This window comes from Notolepis coatsorum (genome assembly GCF_963971535.1).
Source record: "Notolepis coatsorum genome assembly, chromosome: 2".
Lineage (NCBI taxonomy): Eukaryota > Metazoa > Chordata > Actinopteri > Aulopiformes > Paralepididae > Notolepis > Notolepis coatsorum.
The window spans coordinates 227475770-227502669 of NC_140166.1; the positions used below are offsets into that span (position 1 = coordinate 227475770).

Below are 26900 nucleotides of genomic sequence, written 5' to 3' on the forward strand. Positions count from 1 at the left end.
ACATACATCTGATATACTCCAGTTTAATCACTTTGTCCTTTCATATTGCACTTTACTGTTATATTTGTACTGTTTAGACGTCAACTTATTTTCTTTGTATAACGACAATGGATTTAAACCTATTGAGGAAATGTATAACCATGTCTATTATGATGAGTTAAATGCACGGTCCTCTCCACATAGTCATTCTGTTTTAGTTTCGACCTGGGATGAACTGACTGAACTAATATGACAGGCAAATCACCTGGTAGAAGCAAAACTTTTCTCCACATAAATATTCTATATGGAATTCCAAAAAATATACACAAACTAAAGCTAGTTTCAATATCAATCTTGATCTAGAAAAGCAGCTTTTAACAGGCAGCATTATTTTGAATAACTGATTAAGTCCATAACTCCATTGCTGTCTTGTATACTGTTAGAATTGCATAGCTGTAGTTTGGACAATAATAATGGAGAAAGTAAAACACATGATCATAGTATTAATTATGATATATACTGTACCTCATAATTGGGCTAACTTCTAAGTCAGTTAAATTATAGTGAAATGAACACTCATTTAGCACTGAACAACCACTTTGATGAACAGCGCGATCATGAGCATAATAGGAATAACTCTCTCAGGAAAGAGTGGGTGGCTCTTAAAAGAGCCTTTGGGTTAATCTTCAGTGAACAGGGTTTACTTGGAGCTAGTGTACTTGGTCACAGCCTTGGTACCCTCAGACACAGCGTGCTTCGCCAGCTCACCGGGCAGCAGCAGACGCACAGCGGTCTGGATCTCCCTGGAAGTGATGGTGCGACGCTTGTTGTAGAGAGCCAGGCGCGAGGCTTCTCCAGCGATGCGCTCGAAGATGTCGTTAACGAAGGAGTTCATGATCCCCATGGCCTTGGAGGAAACGCCGGTGTCGGGATGAACCTGCTTCAGGACTTTGTAAATGTAGATCGCATAACTCTCCTTCCTGGACTTTCTGCGCTTCTTGCCTCCCTTGGCAGCGGTCTTGGTGACGGCTTTCTTGGAGCCCTTCTTGGTTAAGTTAAGTTCTCATTTAGCCAGTAGAGGGCAGAAGAGTTTCAGCCATGAGTTTGTTCTGCTTTACTCTCTTAAAGGAAAACTCCAACATTTTGGGAAATTAGCTTATTTAACACTCTTCCCTGGAGTTAGACATGCATGCATTAGGCTTAGGGAACGCCTGGACCTAGCTTAGCTTCATCACTGTAAGTGGGTCAGACATTTACCCGAGTTCCCTACAGTCATGAAATACACACTCCAAATACAATCAAAATACAACTCCAAAACGTTCCTGTAAACATGTTGTACCTGTGTATTTACCACATCTCCCAGTCACACAAAGTCACACAAGTCTCCCAGCAACAAAAGTCTCCCAGTCACACAAGCCACACAAGTCTCCCAGTCACACAAGTATCCAAGTCACACAAGTCGCCCAGTCACATGTCACAGTCACATGTCCCAGTCACAGGTCAAAAAGTACCTGGCGGAAAAAAAATCTAATCTACGAATTCCAATCTGGCTTCAGAACGTCCCACTCCACTGACACATGCCTCCTCTATTTGAACGACCACATCAAACAAGAGGTGGACGCGGGCAAATACTGCGGCATGGTCATGCTGGACCTACAAAAGGCCTTCGACACTGTCAATCACTCCATTCTAATGGACAAGCTAAAAGCAATTGGTTTTGATAGCTTATCAGTGAGCTGGATGCAATCCTACCTGGAGGGGAGAGAACAGATGGTAGAGGTAAAGGGCACTCTATCCCCCCCCCTCACAGTGAGCTGTGGTGTTCCACAAGGAAGCATACTAGGACCGCTACTCTTCCTAATTTATGCAAATGACATGTCGTCAGCCTGTGACTGCAACTTGTTCCTGTTTGCGGACGACTCAGCCCTGCTGGTCTCTGACAAGAATAAATTGCAGGTTGAAAAAACCCTCAGCACGGAACTAGGCAAAATCTGCATATGGCTCGCTGATAACAAACTATCATTACACATGGGCAAAACAGAGTCCATTCTCTTCGGCTCAAATAACAAACTCAGCAAGACCGACGGATTCTCAGTTACAGTGGGTGACAATATTGTCACAAGGAAATACGAAATTACCTACCTGGGTTCCATCCTAGAGGCAAATCTTTCCTGTGACAAAATGGCATCCAATGTAATAAAAAAAGTCAACCAACGAACTAGATTCTTGTACCGGATCTCCTCTCTGGTAAACAAGAATACCCTGAAGACTCTGGCAGGAGCACTCATTCAAGGGTACTATGACTATGCGTGCACCTCATGGTACCAAAGCACCTCAAAGGCGCTTAAAACAAAATTACAAACATCACAAAACAAACTGGTCAGACTACTACTTGACCTGAACTCCAGAACCCACCTCACCCCTGCCCACTTTGACAACCTAGGATGGCTTAGAGTAGACGACAGAGTACAGCAACTTGCAATGGGCCTGGTCTACAAGATACACTATACGACCGGGGTGCCCATGTACATGTCAAAATACTTCCCAAAGGTCAGTGAATACCACAACCACTACACCAGAGGAAGCTCAAGAGGAAGCTGTATATATTCCCTCCCCGCCGTATGTATATTTCCCTCCCACCCACCCACCCCCTCCTAATGTACAGTCCCCTCCCCATCATATGTATATACCCTGTCAGGATCTAGGGGTAACAGTACTGTATATTTGAATACCGCTTATGTCACAAATGTATCAGTACTAAATACCTATATGTCCCTATGCCATAAATGTCATGTATGTTGTGTATGTCATAAATGTCTATATGAATTGAAAATGGGGGACCCTGATGGAAACAAGACAAACGTCTTTCTCAGGTCGGCATCCCCTTAACAATTGTATGTATTGAGCCGTACTGTATTGTACCCATTCTGCAATCTGTTAAATAAAGTTTTCATTCATTCATTCATTCACATGAGTCTCCCAGTCACACTTGTAGGGAACTAGGCCTAATGCATGCAGAGAGACGAAAAGGGTATGTATCTTGTCTAACTCCAGGGAAGATGTTAAATAAGCTAAAATGTTGGTTTTCCTATAAATGAGTACTACTACTAATAATGCTGATCAGGTGTTACAGGTATAAAGACACTATGGTAGTAAGTCATACACTGGCCAGTGATATAAGGTAAGGGATATATATATATAGTCACACAAGTATATAAAAAAAGATTATATATGCAGGTGTATTCTACGGAAGCCCAAAGAGGCCATACATACATTTATAATTTACTCGACATAATAAAATTGTGTATTTGTGATAACCGATTAATTTATTTTGTTATCTCGAGATTGTTTGGAAGTGTGGATTCGCTACTTGTAGTCACTGGAAATCTAAATGTCACTATTTCAGCACCATTTGGAAATGGGGAAAGCATGCAGGCTCAACCTAAATGAACTCCAGACAAGACTTGGAGCAAACACTGAGAATCCGGATTGTATTTATTTTTAACCATATGGGTCATAATTATTACTAGTCAGCAGTGTATTCGATGAACTAATGGATCCGAGAAAAGACTAACTGAATATGAACATATGACTTCAATATAACATTTTGCGTAGTCGAGTTATGAATCATTCTGGTTACTTGGTATCGAGCTACGATGGTCACCAAACGAACGTATTACACATCACCAATTTCATCCACGTGGAATCAGAACAGTTAAAATAAGGAAACGGGGCTCATTCATGATTATTGAGGTGGCTCTTAAAAGAGCCTTTAGGGAGACAACTAGTCAACAGGTCGATTTAAGCTCGCTCTCCACGGATGCGGCGGGCCAGCTGGATGTCTTTGGGCATGATGGTCACCCTCTTGGCGTGGATGGCGCACAGGTTGGTATTTAGCCTCTTCGACAAACCCCACAAAGGCTCTTTTCAGAGCCACCCACATATTACAGAGGAAAGCAATACTCCTACACATCTAGAACTGACTATTATAAGTTAAATGTATACTGTCCTCTCCACATACAGTTTCGACCTGGGAGTAGCTAATAATGACATCACCGCTTAAGGAATAAGTTTAATCGGAATTCCATATAGGATATCTGTGGAGAAAATGTTTGCTTCTACAATAAGTGCCTTGTTTGACTCCTCATATTTACATTAGTCGAGAGCGTTCCAGCCAAATTAGTTTTAATTTCACTATTTTAGATTAAAATGCATTGTCACATAGTACAACGAAAATAAATTGTCGTCTTTCTAGAGTATAAATAACACTAAAGTGCAATAGGATTAAACTGAAGTATAATAAATTAGTACTATACCGAGTATTGTAATAATGCTGATCAGATGTATGTACATTGTTATAGGTATAAATACACTATGGTAGTAAGTCATACTGACCAGTGGTATAAGGTAGGTTATATAAAAAAGATGATATGTAGGTGTATTCAGACATAAGTGGATTTATATATATACTATACATGCACACAAGAGTTACATGGGTAGAATATAGGTCAAATTGTGCAAGTATAGCTGTGTGGCTTCTTGTATACGATTGGTTGAGAGGCTTTGTCGCACATTTCCCGCGCACAGGAAACTATTTGCGCGCAAAGCCATAATAACCCAACTATATTCTCTTAGCAAAACTCCATAGCCACACTTGATATTAACTAAGCCAAGCAATAATCGACATGAAACTGCATTTTTCCAAGAGAATGATTTTGTGCACCTTGAAAGCGCAATGTACAGTTTCTACGTCAAATGTAATGCATCCCCTTAACAATTGTATGTATTGAGCTGTACTGTACCCATTCTGCAATCTGTTAATAAAGTTTTCAATCAAACAATAGCTCTCTTGGTGACATCTGTCACTGCTTTGACTTACAATATATATATATACACACACACATTCATATACACATCTGTCTGTACATACCTGCATATACTCCTTTTTACATGTATTTGGCATAACTTTTAATCATGGAAATGCCAGTATACATTTATAAGGTGAGAGATGTTTTCTGATGGTGCTGAGTCGTCTCCATGAGCAGGTGTCCTCTTGTTTGGGTTATTTATTACTGATCATAAACAGATGACACAGACCGACATGGTCTCACCATGAGCTACATGTATCGGTACCTCACTGTGGTACAAGATAATAATACAAGTATGACTCTGACAACATAGTATGTTTCATTCCTTCAGCTATTTCTTCTGAGTGTATCAACAATGTAGCTGGCAGCCTACTGCACCACATTCTAAGATCCTTTACTTCACAATGAGTTGAGCCCTAACAATAGAGGCCTGTATATCTGACCTATAGGCTAAACACAAACTGTAATGTTTGTGTTGTTCTGTTTCTTCCAGCATGGCTGCCTGTAACCGTTGGTAACCACTTTCAAAAGAAAATGCCTAATTTGTGTGCAGTGGTAGTCGGTAAAACACTGCTGAAAAGCATGATATTACTATTCCGTTGTGACTTCTTCATAACATTCAGTAATAAGACACAACATGGTCACTATGTGTTGATATGATAATCTATACATAAAATGTATACATAGCAACCATTCCATTGCCTTTACTACACAAACATTCCGTGCAAGGCCTCTTTTGTGGAAATGCAGAACATGTTGATATGGTGCATTTATGTTTGGTGATATGATGATTCATTATGAATCTACTATGTCTATTTAAACTATTGAAATCTAATTAAAATAGACCAGTTATTATTTATTGTGCTAAGTGTTCAGTGTAGCAGATTTAAATCAGAAAACACAGCAGATCAGCAATGCCCAAAAAGCATGTATTGTCAACAAGCATGCAGCAGTCTAAAGTACACAACAAACTAGTCCCCCACCCCCAAAAGGAAAATGTAGCTACGTTTCTTGTGTGAGTTATGAAATGTTTTGCAACATTAATTAATTAAATGTTAGTTGTAATTAATATAGGCCACGTGAAACCTTCCACTGATCTAAGGTGGTGATCATCCCTCATACGAAGTCGAGGTGACCCACGCTACAGGCCACCAGCAACAGTGTGTTTACCAACACCGGAAAAGCATCAATTTAAAACAAAACGCGTCACCCTTGATTACTATTCTTGCTCCCAGTCTCTAGTCAGGTAGCTCGGCTCGCTGGAAAACGAGATTATGTCTGATTATAATGCAATCTAAAGAATTGTGAGACATAAATAACAGAGAAAGGTATAGCTGCGCACCATGGTGAAGGCGCAAATTGGTGGTTTGAAGCGTCCACAAACACACCAGGGGTCTCCAAATGGTTTAATTCTGATGGCACATATTTCTGCTTGCTGACCCATTTGGCGTTAAATTCCTGCAATATTCATAGTTGTGTATTTGAGCTCTTTTTTGGCGAGGAGAAAACACAAGCGGCAGAGCATTTTGGCAGCACAAAGGAGGACAGGGTGGGTTGAGTCTACATGGCTCTCATGTAGTGTTTAAGACCAGCCCTCTGACTGAGCTTCAATATCATAATTCTACTTGTGTTGAATCTGAGACAGAACGAGAGAAGATGGCAGAAGTCGCTCCAGCTCCAGCTCCCGCCGCTCCGGCTAAGGCCGCTAAGAAGAAGGCAGCTCCCAAACCCAAGAAGGCAGGTCCCAGCGTCAGTGACCTGGTCGTCGAGGCAGTGTCTGCTTCTAAAGAGAGGAGCGGTGTGTCTCTGGCTGCCGTAAAGAAGGCTCTGGCTGCCGGTGGCTATGACGTGGACAAGAACAAGGCCCGCGTTAAGACCGCTGTCAAGAGTCTGGTGACAAAGGGAACCCTGGTCCAGGTCAAGGGTACCGGAGCCTCCGGCTCTTTCAAGATCAACAAGGCTGAGGTTAAAGCCAAAAAGCCCGCAAAGAAAGTCGCTCCGAAAGCCAAGAAGCCAGCAGCCAAGAAACCTGTCGTGGCCAAAAAGCCTGCGAAGGCAGCAACGAAGAAGCCTGCTGCCGCCAAGAAGTCTCCCAAGAAAGTCAAGAAGGTAGCGGCCAAGAGCCCCAAGAAGGTAGCGGCCAAGAGTCCCAAGAAGGTAGCAGCCAAGAGCCCAAAGAAGGTGAAAAAGCCCGCTGCGCCCAAGAAGGCCCCAGCTAAGAAGGCTGCCAAGCCAATAGCAGCTAAGAGAGGAGCTCCCAAGAAGAGATAAGCATTTAAACAGAACATTGTCTTTAATTCAACAAGGCTCTTTTAAGAGCCACTCACCACTTTCATGAAAAGCAATATTGTACTCTAGTGTGTGTGGAAGTGAAGGGGGCTTATCGAAGTATATAACTTAGTATTACTTTTGGCATGGTTGATTTCCACGAGTTACTTTCGGCACGGCAACAAAGCAAACGCAGCTTTATATATTATATAAATATGGAGGATATACCACAACAATATATATATAAAATATAGATCAGATATAGGTTCTTAATTGGATAATGTTGATTGTTAAGTCCGGTTTGATTAGTGGGTCCTAACGCAGACACTTTACCGCAACAAGTTGAGCCCTTTATTGTGGAAATACATAAATTGCTATCATTATGGTGCATTTAAGTCCGTGCGTAAATGACCGCTATGACACTATTTGAATGACTACGGCTGATGGCCCATTAGTGGACACATCAGATTAATGAGCTCAACAAAGGCCCAACAATTGTGGAAACTAATTGCTGTCCTTATGTTTGTGCATGCTGTAATCTATATATAACCCTTACTATTTATACCGCTGTCCAGTATGATTTACCCATATCGTTTTTTTTCAGTTCAAATTAATAATCACTTGACTGCTATGACATGCCATTTTATCATTGTATATTATATCGTTAAGCCTTCAAACAGACAGACAATACATTAAACGTTTACTTATAACCAGCACTGTACAAGTGTACCCATTAGTGGACAGTCAAATGTTATGCATTATGTGTTTATAGTCTTACATATGTCCGAGGAAACAACCTAAGTTACACAACCAAACTGTATTTTGAGAAACGGAAATATTGCATTTTCAAGAAGAGGTGGGTGGCTCTGAAAAGAGCCTTTGTGGAGTTTGTCTAAGAGGCTAAATAATTTACTTCTTGGCAGGCTTGGCAGCCTTCTCGGTCTTCTTGGGCAGAAGGACAGCCTGGATGTTGGGCAGCACACCACCCTGAGCGATGGTCACTCCTCCCAGCAGTCTGTTGAGCTCCTCGTCGTTACGCACGGCCAGCTGCAGATGACGGGGGATGATACGACTCTTCTTGTTGTCACGGGCAGCGTTTCCAGCCAACTCCAGGATCTCAGCGGTCAGATATTCCAGCACAGCCGCCAGATAAACCGGGGCACCGGCTCCAACACGATGAGCATAGTTGCCTTTACGCAGCAGTCTGTGGACACGACCCACGGGGAATTGAAGCCCGGCACGAGAGGAGCGAGTCTTGGACTTAACTCTGGCCTTTCCTCCGGTCTTTCCTCTTCCAGACATGTTTATTATTCTGTTTCGCTAAACGAGTTAGAAAATGAATGCAGCGAGTTGGAGAGTAACCTTTTATAGTCAGGCTTGTGTTTTCTCACCCAATCAGGAAAGACGTTTTGTTGGCGGTTTTTCCAAACGACCAGTCCTCCAATAACCTCGTTCCCAGTTGTATCTCCGTGAAGTCCTCCAATAACCCTGTGAGGTGTAGGCGGAGTAACGAGCTCACAGAGAGGAGACCAATCAGAAACTACTGCGCCTCCGCGTTAGTAATATAAGGCCAGAGTTTCGGCACGGCAGCGTATTATTCTTGTTCGATTGAAGAAATTATAGTTTCTCATAATGGCAAGAACTAAGCAGACCGCTCGTAAGTCCACCGGTGGCAAAGCCCCAAGGAAGCAGCTCGCCACCAAGGCTGCCCGTAAGAGCGCACCCGCTACCGGCGGCGTGAAGAAACCTCATCGTTACAGGCCCGGTACCGTGGCGCTGAGAGAGATCCGTCGTTACCAGAAGTCCACCGAGTTGCTGATCCGCAAGCTGCCTTTCCAGCGTCTGGTCAGAGAAATCGCCCAGGACTTCAAGACCGACCTGCGCTTCCAGAGCTCTGCTATCATGGCTCTTCAGGAGGCCAGTGAGGCTTATCTGGTCGGTCTGTTTGAGGACACCAACCTGTGCGCTATCCACGCCAAGAGGGTGACCATCATGCCCAAAGACATCCAGCTGGCCCGCCGCATCCGTGGAGAGCGTGCCTAAATAAGACTCCTCGTATATTCTCTACCAAAGGGCTCTTTTAAGAGCCACCTCAATAACTATGAAAGTATATTCCTTATTCAATTATATATATATATTACTCATAAAAAAAAATTACAAATATTTTGAACATTATGTATTAATAAAAACAAATTAAATGTAAGTGTAAATCTTACTTTTATATATATGCTACTTGATAACCGCTTTATTAAAGCAATAGCTCACTTCGTGACATGCTGCTATTATATCACAGGGCTGTCAGCAAGACGCAGGGCTGAAATACTCCCCATAGCTGTGATATTGCTTAATTAACACAAGTCATTGTTGGCCTAATCGGTTACGATACCAAAAATATAAGCATATTCCCCATCACAAATACAGTCTGAATGGCCATATATCAAACGTGGAGAGAACTTTATTGTTGATGAAGAACACAACCTCCTAAATGCATACAAAAAAAAGGGGGAAACTTCATATCTGCACTTTGCGAGGCACTAATACCTGGTCGGTATTGTCAGTGTATACGGTGTGTACAGTGTTATTGTACATTGCTAACATACAGTTTATATATTGTATATTTTTAATCAACACTTCACATGTAAGACTATAGTGACAAGACCATCTCTTACATTCCAAGAGTATGTTTACTGCCGGACTGAGTGCAAGACAATTTACCTATGTGGACAATTGAAGGTATTTAAATAGTTTTGAGGTAAATTCACATACAATTTAATATTTTTTCATTTAATTTTTACTTTATTTATACAGGATATGGTAAAAAAAAGACATTTCACAATGTACATTTAAACTGTCCTGACTCAGTTACAAACAGTTTTTCAGCAGGTTCCTGTTGCACATGAAACAATAATTTAAATACAAAACAAATAGGCAGTTGCACTACATACAATCATATAATCCTGACAAAGACATTGCATTATAGTCATTGTGGACAGCAAGGTCAAACATACAGTCATAGCAGTAAATACAAATCGACAGTATCAACGAGATTAAGACCTATATGAAAGAGTCAGATCAATGATTACAGATGTGTTCTAGCATCAGATGTTGTTTGTAGGCCTATTTGAAATGTGAGATGGAGGTTATTGCTCTGATGTGAAATGGGATCTCGTTCCAAATGTTAGTGTTTGTGTGGAAAAATTATCTTATTCCATAGTTATTTTTGTAAGCCGGTACTGGAATGAGTGCATGTGAGATTGATATTGTGATGCGTTCTTGACTTGTATTGTGTTTTGGGAGTAAAGCTGCTGTGAGTGTTGGGGAAGAGTTATTTCTGAGCATAAAATATAATTAGTGGCTAGATTTTTTTGTGTAGTTCTGAAAAGTTGTAGCAGAGGAGTGTGAGAGGGCAGTTCAGTGGTGAGTACAGAGGACATTTACCATGAATTGTATAAGCGCTATTGTAAAGTTCAATTTCACCATGGAAGTCAATGGAGAGAGGAGGCTAACATTGGGGAGTTGTGTTCCTGACAGCACAAACATCAATAGTCATAATAATCTGTTTATAACATGGTGGTTACAATGTTGAGACTAGTTTAAACTAGTCTCCAGTTAGTTGACCTGGATGTTGTGGTACAACCAGGAGACTGGATCAATATAGAGTCTTAAGCACATGTTTACTTTTATTGAACAAATATATTTACTTTTGATTATATATATAATATATAGTGTAGGTCTAGGATACTTTAATACTTGTATGTATACTTTTACTTGATTAGAAACTATTAAAATGAGAAGTACTTTAAATTGAGGACTTTTTGCAGTACTATTCTATTAGTGTATTTGTACTTTTGCTCAATACTTTTCCCAGCACTGCCAAATAATAAACCAAAATATTGTCAATGTGTACATTTTCTTATCATTCCCTTTTTACCCACGGTGAGAGAGATGCATGTTTCATTAGCTTTACACACGTGCGCCACGCCCAACCAATCGTATCGTAGAAGCCACGCAGTACTATTTGCATCGACCTCCTATAAATAAGGCAGGAAACGTAAGCAACCGTCCGTCACCATTCGATTCTGATAAGCCGTCGAATATGCCTGAACCAGCCAAGCCAGCGCCCAAGAAGGGCTCCAAGAAAGCCGTCACCAAGACCGCTGCCAAGGGAGGCAAGAAGCGCAGAAAGTCCAGGAAGGAGAGTTATGCCATATACATTTACAAAGTCCTGAAGCAGGTTCATCCCGACACCGGCGTTTCCTCCAAGGCCATGGGGATCATGAACTCCTTCGTTAACGACATCTTCGAGCGCATCGCTGGAGAAGCCTCGCGCCTGGCTCTCTACAACAAGCGTCGCACCATCACCTCCAGGGAGATCCAGACCGCTGTGCGTCTGCTGCTGCCCGGTGAGCTGGCGAAGCACGCTGTGTCTGAGGGAACCAAGGCTGTGACCAAGTACACTAGCTCCAAGTAAACTACGCTGTTCACTGAAGATTAACCCAAAGGCTCTTTTAAGAGCCACCCACTCTGTCCTGAGAGAGTTATTCCAATAATCTCATGATCGCGCTGTTTATCAAAGTGGTTATTGAGTGCCGGGTATTTCATTTTTAAAATTCTCCATTTAAAAAATGTCCTACATTTCGTTTGTACAGGTATTATGGTAGGGGGGTGTCTGTTGGGAGATGGAATTGTATATCTTAATTATTGATTAATAAATGACTAGCAACTGTAATCATAGTTTGGATGGCTATTAAGTTGCAAATTATATATTTACTAGTCAAAATCTTGTGATTTTTAGGTTGTTGACAAGTAGCTAGATTGGATAGAATTCTAGCTTGTACATCACAATTATACAGTAAATGAATATCACCTGCTGTATTAGAACCCTGATCAATAATACATTATTGGTCTTTATAATACACATGGATAACGTTTATTTTAGCATTTTCAAAGTTGAAATGCTATTCGAAAAATAATAATAATAATTATAATGAAAAAGATGAACCACCCCATACCTACGTTAAATGTTAAATACATTATTACAACAACAATAAGCTTTTATTTGACATCAAACTCTAGCAATCTGAAGACTAAAATATGACTTCATAAGTAACCCTCAGCAATACAGATCATCTCCGGTCCCCTCTCCCATGTTTAGCAGGATACACAGCCTCCACATCTGGCTGAAAGGTTACTCTGCTCATCAGGCATCCCCTGTGGTTTGGACTTCAACAAATGCACTGATACACCACACCATGCTCTCTCCACTCGTAATGTTAATGCTTCAAATCTAGTCACAATTTCTCTAGATGTGTTTCTGTCATACAACCAGTGGCGGCTGGCCACTAGTGGCGCTCGGGCGCCGACCCCCCTGGTTAACCCTGGTTATAAGAGAGAAGAACAAGAAATATTTTGTTTTGTTTTTTTGTTTTATAGCCCTATAAATAATATAAACATGTTTAAAATGAATAATATTTACTCATTTTAAGTATGTTTGTGTTTCCAATGCACAATATAACGTTAATATATCAAATATAAATAATCGTTTTCCTGAACAGTAAGTGACTCACTGTCTGTAGCCGCATTTCTCCTAGCCGTATTTCTCTCGTCTCGGGCTAGACGCAATAGCGCTCTGAGTGCGCGTGCACGCCGTGCACTGTTTCATCGCTGTATCAGTCAAAGCCAATCAGTGCGTAACGTGCTGTGCGTTGAAATATGATGGAAGCCGGGCGCGATTTGAAGCGGTCTAAGCAGCAGCGTCTATAATTTCCTTAGCCGCATTTCTCGGAGACGCTCTCTCTGATTGGCCAACGCCAGTTTCAGTTTCGATAGACAGTATGCTGTTGTTTTGTTGTGATGCAGCTATTTGTCTTAGAGCGTGACGGCAAGTTCTTTCGACGGTTAAGCCTAGGCACTCTTTCAAAGTTGGTTAAGGTTAGAGTTTGTCTTAGAGCATGGCGATAGAACACCAGGTAGTTTGCAGGCTATTTTGACACGGAAATGGACAAAGGGACACAGCTCTTCACTCACACTCTTGTTGGCTAACAACAAGCTATAATTATATGGATGCAGTGTGCCGGACATGCATGGACAATGGACATCAACACAGTCTGGACAGTGGAGTGGATATACTTTATCAAGCCTTTCTGCCTGCTGCCAACTTAACAACAAGGTAGAATTGCGATATCTCTGTCTCTCTCTCTCTCTCTCGCTCTCTCAACACAGCGTGTTAATTTCGCTGTGGCCGGGTATTGCATAATGGCTGAATGAATGAATGGTAACTTGTTTAAAATGACTATATATATGTGTTCATTATTGATTTGATGATCATACGTGTACTAATGTAGTATGCATCAATTAACTGGACTTAATGTTGGTAACGTTATGAGTCCGTATTCGCTTGGCCAGCTTGCGACCACCCAGATGTAGTTCATACCGGCCGCCACTGCATACAACATAAAATCACAGATTTGGGCCTAACTTTTCTGAGCAGTATTTACCAATAAGGGCACTTTTGATCAAACTGATCAGCAGCTCAATTGTTTCTTTTGTGTTTCATGAGGTGCTCTGAATCCATTTTATTTTCTGTTTTACCATTGTACCAGTCATATAAATTATTTACCATAATAATAATCACAAGGTGCTCTTTTTTTCTTTTCTTACCATGGTACCAGTCATTATATAAATGATGTACCATGGTACAGCCATAGTAAATGTAATGGAACCATTAATAACATGGTATAGTCCATTTTAAAACCATGATATCAATGGTACATGGCATAATTTTTTATCATAGGAATGCCAGGATACATTTTTGTAAGAGATGTTTACTGATGTTTACATCTTCATATCAGGAAGGCAGCAGGACCGGACAGCATACCCGGCCGCGTCCTAAAAGTCTGTGCCGACCAACTGGCCCCGGTATTCACTGACATATTTAACCTGTCCTTAGAACAGGCTGTCATCCCCACCTGCCTGAAGAAGTCCACTATTATCCCTGTACCCAAAAAATCCAAGCCTGCTTGCCTCAACGACTACCGCCCTGTAGCTCTCACCTCCATAGCCATGAAGTGCTTTGAGAAGCTAGTAAAGGGCTACATCTGCTCCTCCCTCCCCATCAGGGGCGTTTTTAGGGTTAGAAAACATTGGGGGCTTCAGCCCGGGGGGGTGGAGAGGGGGGTCAGCCCCCCCCCCCTTTAGAGTAATTAGAGATGAATACTGAATAACTAGAATCATTAGAGGTTCTCAAAGTGAGGTCCAGGTCCATGAGAGGGATCTGGGCAGTCCCCATAAAAAATTCAAAGTTAACAGGACCAAATCATCAGTTTCTTATTTATTTAGCCAGATAAAACATTGATCTGGTCCAAGAAGCCCCAACAGGAGTACAAATATACATATATACACATATATATACATAAATATATATATAATATATATGCATATACTGTACATACATACACATATACACCAATAACAAAATAAAAACACAGTTAAGAATCATACACATAAGCAAATAAACAAACAAACAAACATATGCACAGCCTATGTACAAAATAAATAAACAGTTCATCTCTAGTCTTTACAGTTTTCTTCAATTGCATAGTTTCAAGTTTCTTTAATAGTTGGCATACAGAAGTACAGAATACTTTTATACAAAATGCTTCTTACTGTTACGCTCCAGAGACTGTGCAAGACAAGATAAGCATGAAATAAAATAACATAGTATAGCATGTAAATTAGAAGTAAAAAAAATGAGGTCACAGTGTTCAGTATAGACATATGTACAATGTTCGATGCAGAATAGACTTAACTGAGTTACCATATAATATACAATACTGTGCAGTGTACTAATACAATACTATATAGTGCAAGGCAGAAATGGGATGAGGTGCAATTTAGGTACAATTTACAGTGGGTGTACGAGTTGTAGTGCAAATCCTTTATCAATAAATATAAAGTGTGTTTGTGTGGTTTAAGTGAGTGTGTGCGTGTTGGTGTGTGTGCTGTGTGCATTTGATGGTTGTTGCATAGTGTTTATTGTTCGTTTAGCAGCCTGATGGCCTGGGGATAGAAGCTTCTTCTGAGTCTTTCTGTGCTCGCCTTAAGACTCCGGTATCGCTTGCCTGACCGCAGCAGTTCAAAGAGGTAGTTGTTCGGGTGGCTCGAGTCCTTAATAATTCTCTTAGCCTTCCCCCTGCACCGCTTGTTGTAAATGTTCTGGAGGGTGGGAAGCCCCCCTCCAATTGTGCGTTCGGCTGAACGTGTCACTCTTTGTAGTCTGCTACGGTCTTGTGCAGTGCTATTCCCAAACCAGGAGGTGATGTTGCCAGTCAGGATGCTCTCTATTGTACATGAGTAGAAGTTCCTAAGGATCTTCTGACTGACTTGGAACTTCCTTAGGCGCCTGAGGAAGTAGGGGCGTTGTCGTGCCTTCTTCACAACACTGTCAATGTGTGTGGTCCATGTCACGTCCTCGGATATGTGGGCTCCGAGGTACTTGAAACTGTTCACTCTCTCAACCGGTGCCCCGTCGATGCTGAGGGGGCTGTAGTCCTTGACCCCCGACCTCCTGAAGTCCACAATCATCTCTTTTGTTTTGCTGACATTCAGGGAAACCACCCAACCACCTCCAATGTACAGTTCCCCCCACCCCCTCCTACCCAACCTCCTCCAATGTACAGTTTCTTTGTCAAATGTATATACTCTCTTTTTTTTCACAAACGATATTGTATTTGTAAATCTGGTATGTCATAAATATATAGAAGTAGCAGTATTGTCTATCTGTATGTCATGTGTGTCATATATGTTATGATGAATTGAAAATGGGGGACCCTGATGTAAACAAGACGAAAGTCTTTCTCTGGTCTGCATCCCCTTATTGAGCCGTACTGTATTGTACCCATTCTGCAATCTGTTAATAAAATGTTCAATAAATCAATCAATATTTAACAGATTGCAGAATGGGTACAATACAGTACGGCTCAATACACACAATTGTTAGTTAAGGGGATGCAGACCAGAGAAAGACGTTTGTCTTGTTTACATCAGGGTCCTCCATTTCCATTTAGAAACATCTCTTACAAAAATGTATCCTGACTATACCATGTTATAACCATGTTATTAATGGTTCCATTACATTTACTATATGGCTGTACCATGGTCAATAATTTATGACTGGTACCATGGTAAAACAGAAAATATTTTTTTTGTAAAAGCAGATTCAGAGCACCTTGTGAAACATAAAAGCAACTATTGAGCTGCTGATCAGTTTGATCAAAAGTGTCCTTATTAGTAAATACTGTTCAGAAAAGTTAGGCCCTAATCTGTGATTTTATGTTGTATGACAGAAACACATCTAGAGAAATTGTGACTAGATTTGAAGCATTAACATTACGAGTGGAGAGAGCATGGTGTGGTTATCAGTGAATTTGTTGAAGTCCAAACCACAGGGGATGCCTGTTGAGCAGAGTAACCTTTGAGCCAGATGTGGAGGCTGTGTATCCTGCTAAACATGGAGGGAGAGGGGACCGGAGATGATCAGTATTGCTGAGGGTTACTTATGAAGTCAGATTTTAGACTTCTGATTGCTGAAGACTGAAACATAGTTTCTCATAATGGCCAGAACTAAGCAGACCGCTCGTAAGTCCACCAGTGGCAAAGCCCCAAGGAAGCAGCTCGCCACCAAGGCTGCCCGTAAGAGCGCACCCGCTACCGGCGGCGTGAAGAAACCTCATCGTTACAGGCCCGGTACCGTGGCGCTGAGAGAGATCCGTCGTTACCAGAAGTCCACCGAGTTGCTGATCCGCAAGCTGCCTTTCCAGCGTCTTGTCAGAGAAATCGCCCAAGACTTCAAGACCGACCTGCGCTTCCAGAGATCTGCTGTCATGGCTCTTCAGGAGGCCAGCGAGGCTTATCTGGTCGGTCTGTTTGAGGACACCAACCTGTGCGCCATCCACGCCAAAAGGGTGACTATCATGCCCAAAGACATCCAGCTGGCCCGCCGCATCCGCGGAGAGCGCGCTTAAATCGACCTGTTGACTAGTTGTCCCCCTAAAGGCTCTTTTAAGAGCCACCTCAATAATCATGAATGAGCCCCATTTCCTCATTTTAACTATGTTCTGGTTCCACGTGGATGAAGTTGTTGATGTGTAATACGTTCGTTTCACGACCATCGTAGCTCAATACAAAGTAACTAGGATGATGATGAATCGTTTCTTTTCTGTCCTTGTCTACAGACAAATCAAAAACATGTGTGGACTCAAAAGGAAAAGAAAAAATCACAAATGTACATATTCAAAGCAAGCTCGCACACAAAATCCAAACTCAATGACAGAAAAAAGGAATTGGCTGAAGCACATGCTTATTTTTGCCTATCCTTTACAATTCTTAAAAACTAAATATACTTTAATATACAAAATTAAAATATGATGCAAGATATACCTTTTCTTTTTAAGAGAAATAAATGTTTGATGTTTTACTCAACTGTACTCCTGAATTATTTTATTCATAACTTGAGACTGCAAAACGTAATATTGAAGTCATACATTCATATTCAGTTTTCTCGGATCCATTAGTTCATCTAATACACTGCTGACAAATAAATTACCTATATGGTTAAAAATAAATACAATCCGGATTATCATTGTTTGCCCCAGAGCCTTGTCTGGAGTTAATTTTGGTTGAGCCTGCATGCTTTCCCCATTTCCAAAATGGCTTCGTCAGTGTGGTCCGGTACTGTCCATGGTGCTGAAATAGCGACGTTTACATTCGACATTGAGAGCATTCCAGCCAAATTAGTGTTTTAATTTCACTATTTTAGATCAGATTAGATTAACATGAATTGTCATTATACAGCACAAGTATAGTACAACGGAAACAAATTGGTGCCTAACTAGAGTACAAATGTAACAATAAAGTGCAATAGGATTAAACTGGAGTATATATAAATTACTAGTGCTGATCAGATGTATGTACAGTGTTACAGGTATAAAGACACTATGGTAGTAAGTCATACTGACCAGTGCAAGGTAAAGGATATATAAAAAGATGATATGCAGGTGTATTAAGACATAAGTGGATAGATATACTATACATGCAGTGTATGCAGCATTATTGTACATGCTATCACACAAGAGTTACATGTGTAGAATATAGTTTGTGTAAGGCAGTAGGAAACAGAGTTCAGAGTTTGAACAGTATGGATAACATATCCTAGAGTATAGGATATTAACTATTCATTTAACTGATTAGAAGTTAGCCAATATGAAGTACCTTGTAACTGCCCCCCGGCTTGGTCTTGAAATAAAGATGCGGTTATGTTTCGTACAGATGCTTTTATTTATTTTCTCTTTTTTCTCTTGCATTTCAGCTTAGCAGTACTGTAGCTTTTCTTTGGTACTTTGTACAGGTAGTGACGGTTGCCTCATTTGGTCCGTTTGCACCTCGTTTGCACCTCGTTTGCACCTCGTTTGCACCTCGTTTGCACCGTGAAAACTGCATAGGACAGTCAAACACAAACATACAATTAGTTACATATTTCACATTTCAATATTGTTCACATGTCGTTCATTATTATACCAAAGTGTTCAAACAAACAATTGTATTAAAGATATTTAAAGGGTGAACTCGTCTTCCATAGCAAAGGCACTCAGGGAAAAACAATGATATATAATAACGTTACTTGTCCGGCAGCAGGTGCCTTTGATTAGAATCTGCTTCGTGAGTGCACCACTTTATATGTTTATAAATGTTTGGCGGTTACACACATAAATATACAACAACATATCTTCAACAACAGTAATAATAATAATACATTTGAGTGTTCGACATACCTTATTCCGCTTTACCAAGGGTAGTTAATTTAACTGGATTAAGGTCCTTCCATCATACAATTCGCTGCCTGCTCCGTCGTTATCTGAGTTACTTCCGCCTTGGTCACACAGAAAGCTGTGACCTTTATACTAAAGAAAGACGAGCTCTGCCCCCATGTGGACACTAAATGAAAGTGCACAAGTGGCTCAGAAATATTATTTTCTTAGATAGATAAATAGAGGGCTCAGTATTCTGAGCCTATACAGAGAAATTGATCATCTAGACCAACGCAAATCAAAGCTTACTGACAGTAAAGATGATAGGCATCTTTACCCTTGGCGGTCAGTTACACTCCCACCAAATCCTGCTATGACGGATAAGCACAAAAACAATTAATTTAGTCATACAGGATTTCCTTTTAGATTTCACATAGCATCAAAATAATATTTTTCAAGCATTTCTATACTAATTACTCTCGAGGAGGAGTACCAATTTCTGGATCGGTCGCTCGAGGACTGAAGGTCTGGTAGAGTGATCTTTTCGCTCCCCAGTCTGTATTTTTACTCGACGTACTAGACCGTCGCTCTCTGGAGTGGCTTCGACGACCCGACATAGTTGCCACTGGCTTCTTGGCAGGTTACTGTCCTTGAGGATGACTATGTCGTTCACCTTGAGGTTACGCCGTGGTACGTGCCACTTCTGGCGTGTAGAAATGTTCAGGAGGTATTCCTTCTTCCAGCGGCTCCAGAATTGTTCGATTAGGTACTGGACTCTGCGCCATCTCTTGGTTGCATACATGTCCTCTTTAACAAATCTCCCAGGGGGTGGAAGAGCGATTTTAGACTTCATCATGACGAGATGGTTTGGTGTTAAGGGTTCTAGCGCCATAGGATCGTTGATACCATCTACTGTCAGTGGTCGGCTGTTTACAATAGCTGTAGCTTCATAGAAGAGTGTTCTAAGAGAGGCGTCATCAAGTCTGCCTGGACACAGAGCGATAGTGGCGTTCAGCACATTTCTTACTGTCCTGATTTGACGTTCCCAGACACCACCTGCATGGCTGGCAGATGGAGCGTTGAAGACAAATTCACACTGTTTCTCTGCTAGAAAGATCTCCAGTAAACTGGCGTCACATTGTTTGAGTGCTTCTTTAAACTGGTTTCTAGCTCCCACGAAGTTAGTACCGTGGTCGCAATGAAGTTGCCGAACAGCTCCTCTGAGGCTGATGAAGCATCTCAAGGCGTTAATGAATGAGTCTGTTGATAAGTCTTCAAGCATCTCGATGTGGACAGCTCGTGAAGCTAGGCAAGTTAGTATCAGGCCATACCTTTTGTACTCCTTTCGAGCCTTTTTAATCAGAAAGGGGCCGAAGCAGTCCATGCCACTGTATGAGAAAGGCGGTGAGTCTTCCACACGCTCTTTAGGGAGTTCAGCCATTTGCTGCTCTTGAGTAGGTCGTCGGAGTTTCCTGCATCGTACACAGTTGTGAATCAGCTTGGCTACTAATTTGCTCCCACCAATGACCCAGAAACCATTTGCCCTCAGTTCCATTTGGGTTTGACTTCGGCCTTGGTGACAAACTTGAGCGTGGTGATGAGCCGTAATTAGCTTGGTGATAGGGCTGTCTTTTGGCAAAATGATGGGATGTTTCATTTCTTGACTGAGGGATGAGCGTCTCAATCTTCCACCCACACAGAGAAGTTCTTGATGCAGAATTGGATCAAGGGAATGGAGAGCACTTGAACTTGGGAGAGCATCTCCTTCCTGGCATCTCTTAATTTCCTGAGAGAAGGCTTGCTGCTGGACAAGCTTGATCACTATTTTGGCAGCTCTTTCTCGTTCTTCGACTGTCACCAGTTCGGTGTTGTGTACTTTTCCCGATCCCAGCCTCTTGATTCTTGCGACTACTTTCAGGATCTTTGACCATGAAGAGATCTGATTTAGGTGACTTAGAATGTCTGTACAACTGTTAACTTTGGTTGTGAAAGCTTGGACAGCCTTAACCTCAGGATCGCCTACGAGTAAGTCTGCGAAGGGATTCAGTTTGGGATGTACTTCTTGCTCCCAGAGAAATGTAGGACCTGACATCCAGTTTGTTGAAGGAATGTGAGATGCCTGAAGGCCTCTGGAGGCATGATCTGCCGGGTTCTCTGCTGTTTCGATATAGTGCCATTTACTTGGGTCAGTGTTTTCTCTTATCAGTTGGACTCTGTTCGCGACGAACACATGGAACCTTCTTGCCTCATTATTGATGTAGCCCAGAACTACTTGTGAATCTGTCCAGAAGAATTCTTCATCGATCTTCATCTGCAGTTCTCTTTTCAGCAACACACTTAATTTGGTTGCGACCACTGCCGCTGAGAGCTCTAGTCGTGGGATGCTTGAGACCTTGGTGGGTGCTACTCTTGCTTTGGCCATCACAAGACTGGAGTGTACTGTATTTTTGTCATTTTTGTACCTGAGGTAGGAACAAGCGCCATACCCCATGCTGCTGGCATCGGCAAAGTGATGCAGTTCCGTCTTGATGATGTTGCCGAAGTCATGTGGGTGATAGCATCTAGGGATTGTGAATTCCTTTAAGTTATGTAGCCCGATCTTCCATTCCTCCCACCGTGGCTTTAAGTCATCTGGCAGTGGATCGTCCCATCTTATGCCTCTGCGGCATAGTTCTTGGAGTATGCGTTTCCCGCTTAGGGTGAATGGGGCAACAAACCCGAGTGGGTCATAAAGAGAGGCGACGATGGAGAGGATTCCTCGACGGGTTGAAGGCTGGTCTTTCATGTTGACATTGAAGCTGAAGGTGTCGTTGTCTATAGACCACTGAAGGCCAAGTGCATGCTCAGTTGGGGTCGCTTCCAGCTTAAGTTCGAGAGGGTCAGTGATTGTTGCTCTTTCTGAGGGTTTCACACAGTTGAGGACGTCTTTGTGGTTAGAGTTGAATTTGTGGAGGCGCAGGCCTCCTCGTTTGCACAATTTTTGTGCCTCGATGATCAGTTTCTTGGCCTCTTCGACTGATGAAACGCTGGCTAACCCATCATCAACGTAGAAGTTCTTCTCAATGAAGGCTGAGGCTGCTGGGTAGTCTTCTCTATGTTGGTGTGCCATGTACCTTAGGCCAAAATTGGCACATCCAGGAGACGAAGCAGCTCCAAAGAGGTGAACTGCCATCCTGTATTCCTGTGGTTCCGTTTCCAAATCACCTTCCCTCCACCACAGGAACTTGAGGTATTTTCGAGAGTCAGGGTGGACGAAGAACTGGTGGAACATTCTTTCCACGTCGCAGATTATGGCCACGTCTTCCTTTCTGAAGCGGCATAGAACTCCTATTAGGGAGTTGATTAAGTCGGGACCGGTCAATAGACAGTCATTTAGGGAAACTGCACAGAATTTAGCTGAGCAGTCAAACACGACCCGTAGCCTGCCAGGCTTTTGAGGGTGGTAAATGCCGTGATGAGGAAGGTACCAAGCGGTCTCTCCATATGAAGTGGTATGGTCAAGTTCTGCGTCACCTTTCTCGATGATGTCTTTCATGAAAGCCTTATAGCGTTCGTGATACTCTTTATCCGTCTTTAGCTTCTTCTTTAGAGACTGGAGGCGGACTGTAGCTAGTCTCTTGTTGTTTGGTAGGGATGGTGGGCTGCTACCCTTGAAAGGTAGAGGCATCTCGTAGTGTCCATCTTCTTTCTGTCTGATGTTCTCGCTGAGGAATTGTATGAAGTGAACATCTTCTTGAGACACGTACTTGTCCTCGTAGTTCCTTTCAGAGAAGTCCGACTCAAGTACTTTAAGGACATCTGTTGTAGACGGGGCTGGTATTTCTTTTACTGACACTCTATGTACAAAGCTCTGGCTCCCTTGTCGGTCCAGATGAGGGTTAGATGAGCCTATTATGCTCCAGCCAAGCTCTGTCCTCTGTGCGAAAGGTTCGTTTTCACAGCCTGTGATGACTTCGAGTGGAGCTAGCGCTGAGGGACAATCACATCCTATTAACATACCCACTTCACAGTCTAGAAGTGTTGGCAACTTGTTTACGAGATGCTTGAGGTGAGGCCACTGTAGCGCTGTTTTACCAGTAGGAATGTAGGATTTGTCTACTGGGATGAAGCTACGAGTGTAGGCTTGTGGCACTCTGATGTTGTTTGCAGAATGGAGTCCTCTGATTTGTAGGCCGCTGACACTCTTGCTGGTTATAACTGTATTTACAGCAGTCATTGTACTGAGTCTCAGCTTCACAGGTTGACTTTCCACACTTAACTCCTTAAGCAGGTCCTCTAAGATAAACGTTGTATCACTCTGTGTGTCGAGTAGTGCGTAAGTGAGCACCGTTATCTGTGGCTCTTGAACTGAAGACACAAGGACTGGGACAATGCTTGAGGTCGCAGAAGCACATCGGGTTGTAGTGTGAGACACGACTCTGCAGACTTCTTGGCCCCGGTAGTTTGCAGTAGATGTGCCACTCTGGGTTGTCTCTGGTGCTTGTGACCTCTCTTCGTGCAGACACGTTGGATGACGACGGTTGCAGGTGTTGCAGGTATGTCGCCGTTTACAGTCCTTGCTGGAGTGTCCCTTCTTTAGACATCCAAAGCAGAGGTGATTTTGGTAGATGTACGTTCTCTTATCCTCTATAGACCTTGATGCGAAGTTAGTGCATGTAGCAATGCCATGATTCTCATTCTTGCAGATTGGGCAAGGTGGTCTGGCTCTATAGGGTGAATACTGTGTCTCCACGATGTTGCTCTTTATGTGAGTGCTTGTATTCAACGCTCTGGCTCTCTTGGAAAACCTCTCGTCTGAGGCTCTGGAGTTCAACAGTAGTGGGGTAGCGATGGGGTTACAAGCTATTCGTGCCTCTTTGTTCAGAAACTTTGAAAAGTGTGCAAGACTTGGATAGCTTCCAGATTTATCTAGCTCTTCTACGATGATCCTGCTCCATCTTCGCACAATCCACTCAGGTAGTTTCTTGAGCAGTTTGTGGTTCTCTTCACAGTCGTTCAAGATGTCCAGCCCTCGGACATGTGGAATTGCCTCTGTGCATCCCTGTAGGAAGTCTGCAAATTCTCGGAGCGCCAGAGGATCGTTTGTGTTTATCTTAGGCCATCTCATTAGCTTGTCTCTGAACGCCCTTTGTATAATGAAGGGGTTTCCATACCTCTCTTCCAACACTCTCCAGGCACCTTTATATGCTTCCTCGGAGTCTCTGTAAAAGAATCCTTCCACAGACTTACGAGCTTCTCCAGTAAGGTACATTTTCAGATAAAACATCTTATCACTTGTTGGGAGAGGCTTTCGATGTATCAGGGTCATGAAGGTCATCTTCCAATCAACAAATTTCATAGGGTCACCGTTGAATATTGTTGGTTCTGGTGTAGGTAGGCGATTCATGCTTAATGCACTTGTGATTGCTTCGGCTAGACTGAAGGCCTCTTGGTTTGCCGTCGCGCTGGGAGATGCTTGACGTTGGAATGCCGTAGGATGTAGCGGAGCACTATATTCAGGATTTTGGTAAGCAGTATTTATTTCATGGTCAGTGACTTCTTCTTCTTCGTTGTCTAGATCACTTCCCGAACTGTATGCCCTCACTCGGGCTGCTGCTACCTGGACTTCCTTCTCTGCTTGTAGCTGCTGTAACTTCATCCTCTCCTCCTCCAGCTTACGTCGACTCTGTACCTTCAACTTCTCCATTTCCATCAGCATGGCTGCCTCTTCCCCCTCTAGTTGGAGGAGACTGGTTTGCTGAGCCTGGATCACTTGCATGGCCTTTACCTCTTCCACTTTAGCCGCGAGTTCAGCTTCCCTCCGCCTGTTTGATGCCTTGGAACGTTGAGAGTGAATTGTTTCAGTATTTGTGTGACCATATACAGATCTGTACTCTTCTTTGTTCAGAGCTATTCTCACCCTCTCCTTCTCAAGTCTTTCATTAAAATCTTCCTCTTTTGTTTCCAGCTGCTTACACACAAGCTCTTGGGTGTCTGTCGTCAGCTGAATACAGGCGTCCATTTTATTTGCGATCTCAGGAGTCGTGGCATGGTTACGTAAAATGGACTCATATAAACTTCTTACTAAGTCACAACTTGCTTGAATGTCTTGTTTTAGTCTTTCAAGTTCTTCTGCTGGACAGAAGGTTCTTAGCTTCCCTCTTGCTTCCTTGGCTATCTTCTTCCACTTCTGATAAGCTTTGTTAAAAGCTTTCTCATTCCTCTTATCCTCCACTTCACGGTTTTCTTTTCCTTTCTCGGTTAGAGTTCTTTGGCGAGCACCCGTTCTGTTCTGTTCCAACTCCAAGGGGTTGCCAGCTTCGTCTTCTTGGGCCGACATTGTGCTTGATCACATACACTCAAAATATCAAATAACTAGATGGTATTTAAGAGTTCCACTTGCTGGGATGGATATCAGACAGCATAATATTCATTAAACATACAGGAGTTGCCACACGTCCGTGGTATTGCTGGGATGAATACCAGACAGCATGAGGGTAATTAGATATACAGAAGTTGCCACACATCCGTGGTATTGCTGGGATGGATACCATACAGCATGAGGGTAATTAGATATACAGGAGTTGCCACACGTCCGTGGTTTTGCTGGGATGGATACCAGACAGCATGAGGGTAATTAGATATACAGGAGTTGCCACACGTCCGTGGGTTTGCTGGGATGGATACCAGACAGCATGAGGGTAATTAGTAGGTTCATTCTTCCTTCTCTTCATGCATGTATTTTCTTTAGTGTAGGGTCCTCAAAATACATGTGTTCTCTTCGGAGTAAGATCTTCAACATACATGTATTTTCTTCAGAGTGAGGTCTTCATTGTACATGCATTTTCTTCAGAGTGAGGTCTTCAACATACATGCATTTTCTTTGGAGTATGGTCTTCATTGTACATTTATCCACTTCAGAATAAAGTCTTCATAATACATCCATCCTCTTCAGAGTAAGGTCTATTTCACATTTATCCACTTCAGAATGAGGTTTCATAATACATTTATCCTCTTCAGAGTATGGGTTTTTACTCACTGTTTATCATCTTCAGAGTATGGGTTTTACTCACTGTTGCTCATCTTCAGAGTATGGGTTTTACTCACTGTTTATCATCTTCAGAGTATGGGTAAGTCTTCGCTCACCACTGGTCGGTAAGTTTTCACTCACCACTGGTCGGTAAGTTTTCACTCTTCAGAGTCGGGTAAGTTTTCACTGTAACTGCCCCCCGGCTTGGTCTTGAAATAAAGATGCGGTTATGTTTCGTACAGATGCTTTTATTTATTTTCTCTTTTTTCTCTTGCATTTCAGCTTAGCAGTACTGTAGCTTTTCTTTGGTACTTTGTACAGGTAGTGACGGTTGCCTCATTTGGTCCGTTTGCACCTCGTTTGCACCTCGTTTGCACCTCGTTTGCACCTCGTTTGCACCGTGAAAACTGCATAGGACAGTCAAACACAAACATACAATTAGTTACATATTTCACATTTCAATATTGTTCACATGTCGTTCATTATTATACCAAAGTGTTCAAACAAACAATTGTATTAAAGATATTTAAAGGGTGAACTCGTCTTCCATAGCAAAGGCACTCAGGGAAAAACAATGATATATAATAACGTTACTTGTCCGGCAGCAGGTGCCTTTGATTAGAATCTGCTTCGTGAGTGCACCACTTTATATGTTTATAAATGTTTGGCGGTTACACACATAAATATACAACAACATATCTTCAACAACAGTAATAATAATAATACATTTGAGTGTTCGACATACCTTATTCCGCTTTACCAAGGGTAGTTAATTTAACTGGAGTAAGGTCCTTCCATCATACAATTCGCTGCCTGCTCCATCGTTATCTGAGTTACTTCCGCCTTGGTCACACAGAAAGCTGTGACCTTTATACTAAAGAAAGACGAGCTCTGCCCCCATGTGGACACTAAATGAAAGTGCACAAGTGGCTCCGAAATATTATTTTCTTAGATAGATAAATAGAGGGCTCA

The 26900-nt window shown here is 42.2% G+C and overlaps 6 protein-coding genes across 6 annotated transcripts; 4 read left to right on the forward strand and 2 right to left on the reverse strand.

Moving 5' to 3' along the window:
• Positions 1-679: 679 nt before the first annotated feature.
• Positions 680-3831, reverse strand: LOC311223844 (histone H2B-like; the record flags this gene model as incomplete). Its single annotated transcript, XM_084308608.1, has 2 exons — positions 680-1041; positions 3798-3831. 2 exons carry the CDS (start codon positions 3829-3831, stop codon positions 680-682), a joined length of 396 nt encoding a protein of 131 aa, XP_084164734.1.
• A 2672-nt stretch (positions 3832-6503) lies between these two features.
• On the forward strand, positions 6504-7118 carry LOC311246812 (histone H1-like; the record flags this gene model as incomplete). Its single annotated transcript, XM_084337061.1, has 1 exon — positions 6504-7118. One exon carries the CDS (start codon positions 6504-6506, stop codon positions 7116-7118), a length of 615 nt encoding a protein of 204 aa, XP_084193187.1.
• A 906-nt stretch (positions 7119-8024) lies between these two features.
• Positions 8025-8417, reverse strand: LOC311223845 (histone H2A-like; the record flags this gene model as incomplete). Its single annotated transcript, XM_084308609.1, has 1 exon — positions 8025-8417. One exon carries the CDS (start codon positions 8415-8417, stop codon positions 8025-8027), a length of 393 nt encoding a protein of 130 aa, XP_084164735.1.
• Positions 8418-8747: 330 nt separating this feature from the next.
• Positions 8748-9158, forward strand: LOC311246866 (histone H3.2-like; the record flags this gene model as incomplete). The annotated part of the gene is made up of 1 exon (XM_084337108.1): positions 8748-9158. One exon carries the CDS (start codon positions 8748-8750, stop codon positions 9156-9158), a length of 411 nt encoding a protein of 136 aa, XP_084193234.1.
• A 2053-nt stretch (positions 9159-11211) lies between these two features.
• Positions 11212-11586, forward strand: LOC311247014 (histone H2B-like; the record flags this gene model as incomplete). The annotated part of the gene is made up of 1 exon (XM_084337293.1): positions 11212-11586. The coding sequence occupies one exon, from the start codon at positions 11212-11214 to the stop codon at positions 11584-11586; it is 375 nt and encodes a 124-aa protein (XP_084193419.1).
• A 5140-nt stretch (positions 11587-16726) lies between these two features.
• Positions 16727-17137, forward strand: LOC311223846 (histone H3.2-like; the record flags this gene model as incomplete). Its single annotated transcript, XM_084308610.1, has 1 exon — positions 16727-17137. One exon carries the CDS (start codon positions 16727-16729, stop codon positions 17135-17137), a length of 411 nt encoding a protein of 136 aa, XP_084164736.1.
• Between the last annotated feature and the right edge of the window lie 9763 nt (positions 17138-26900).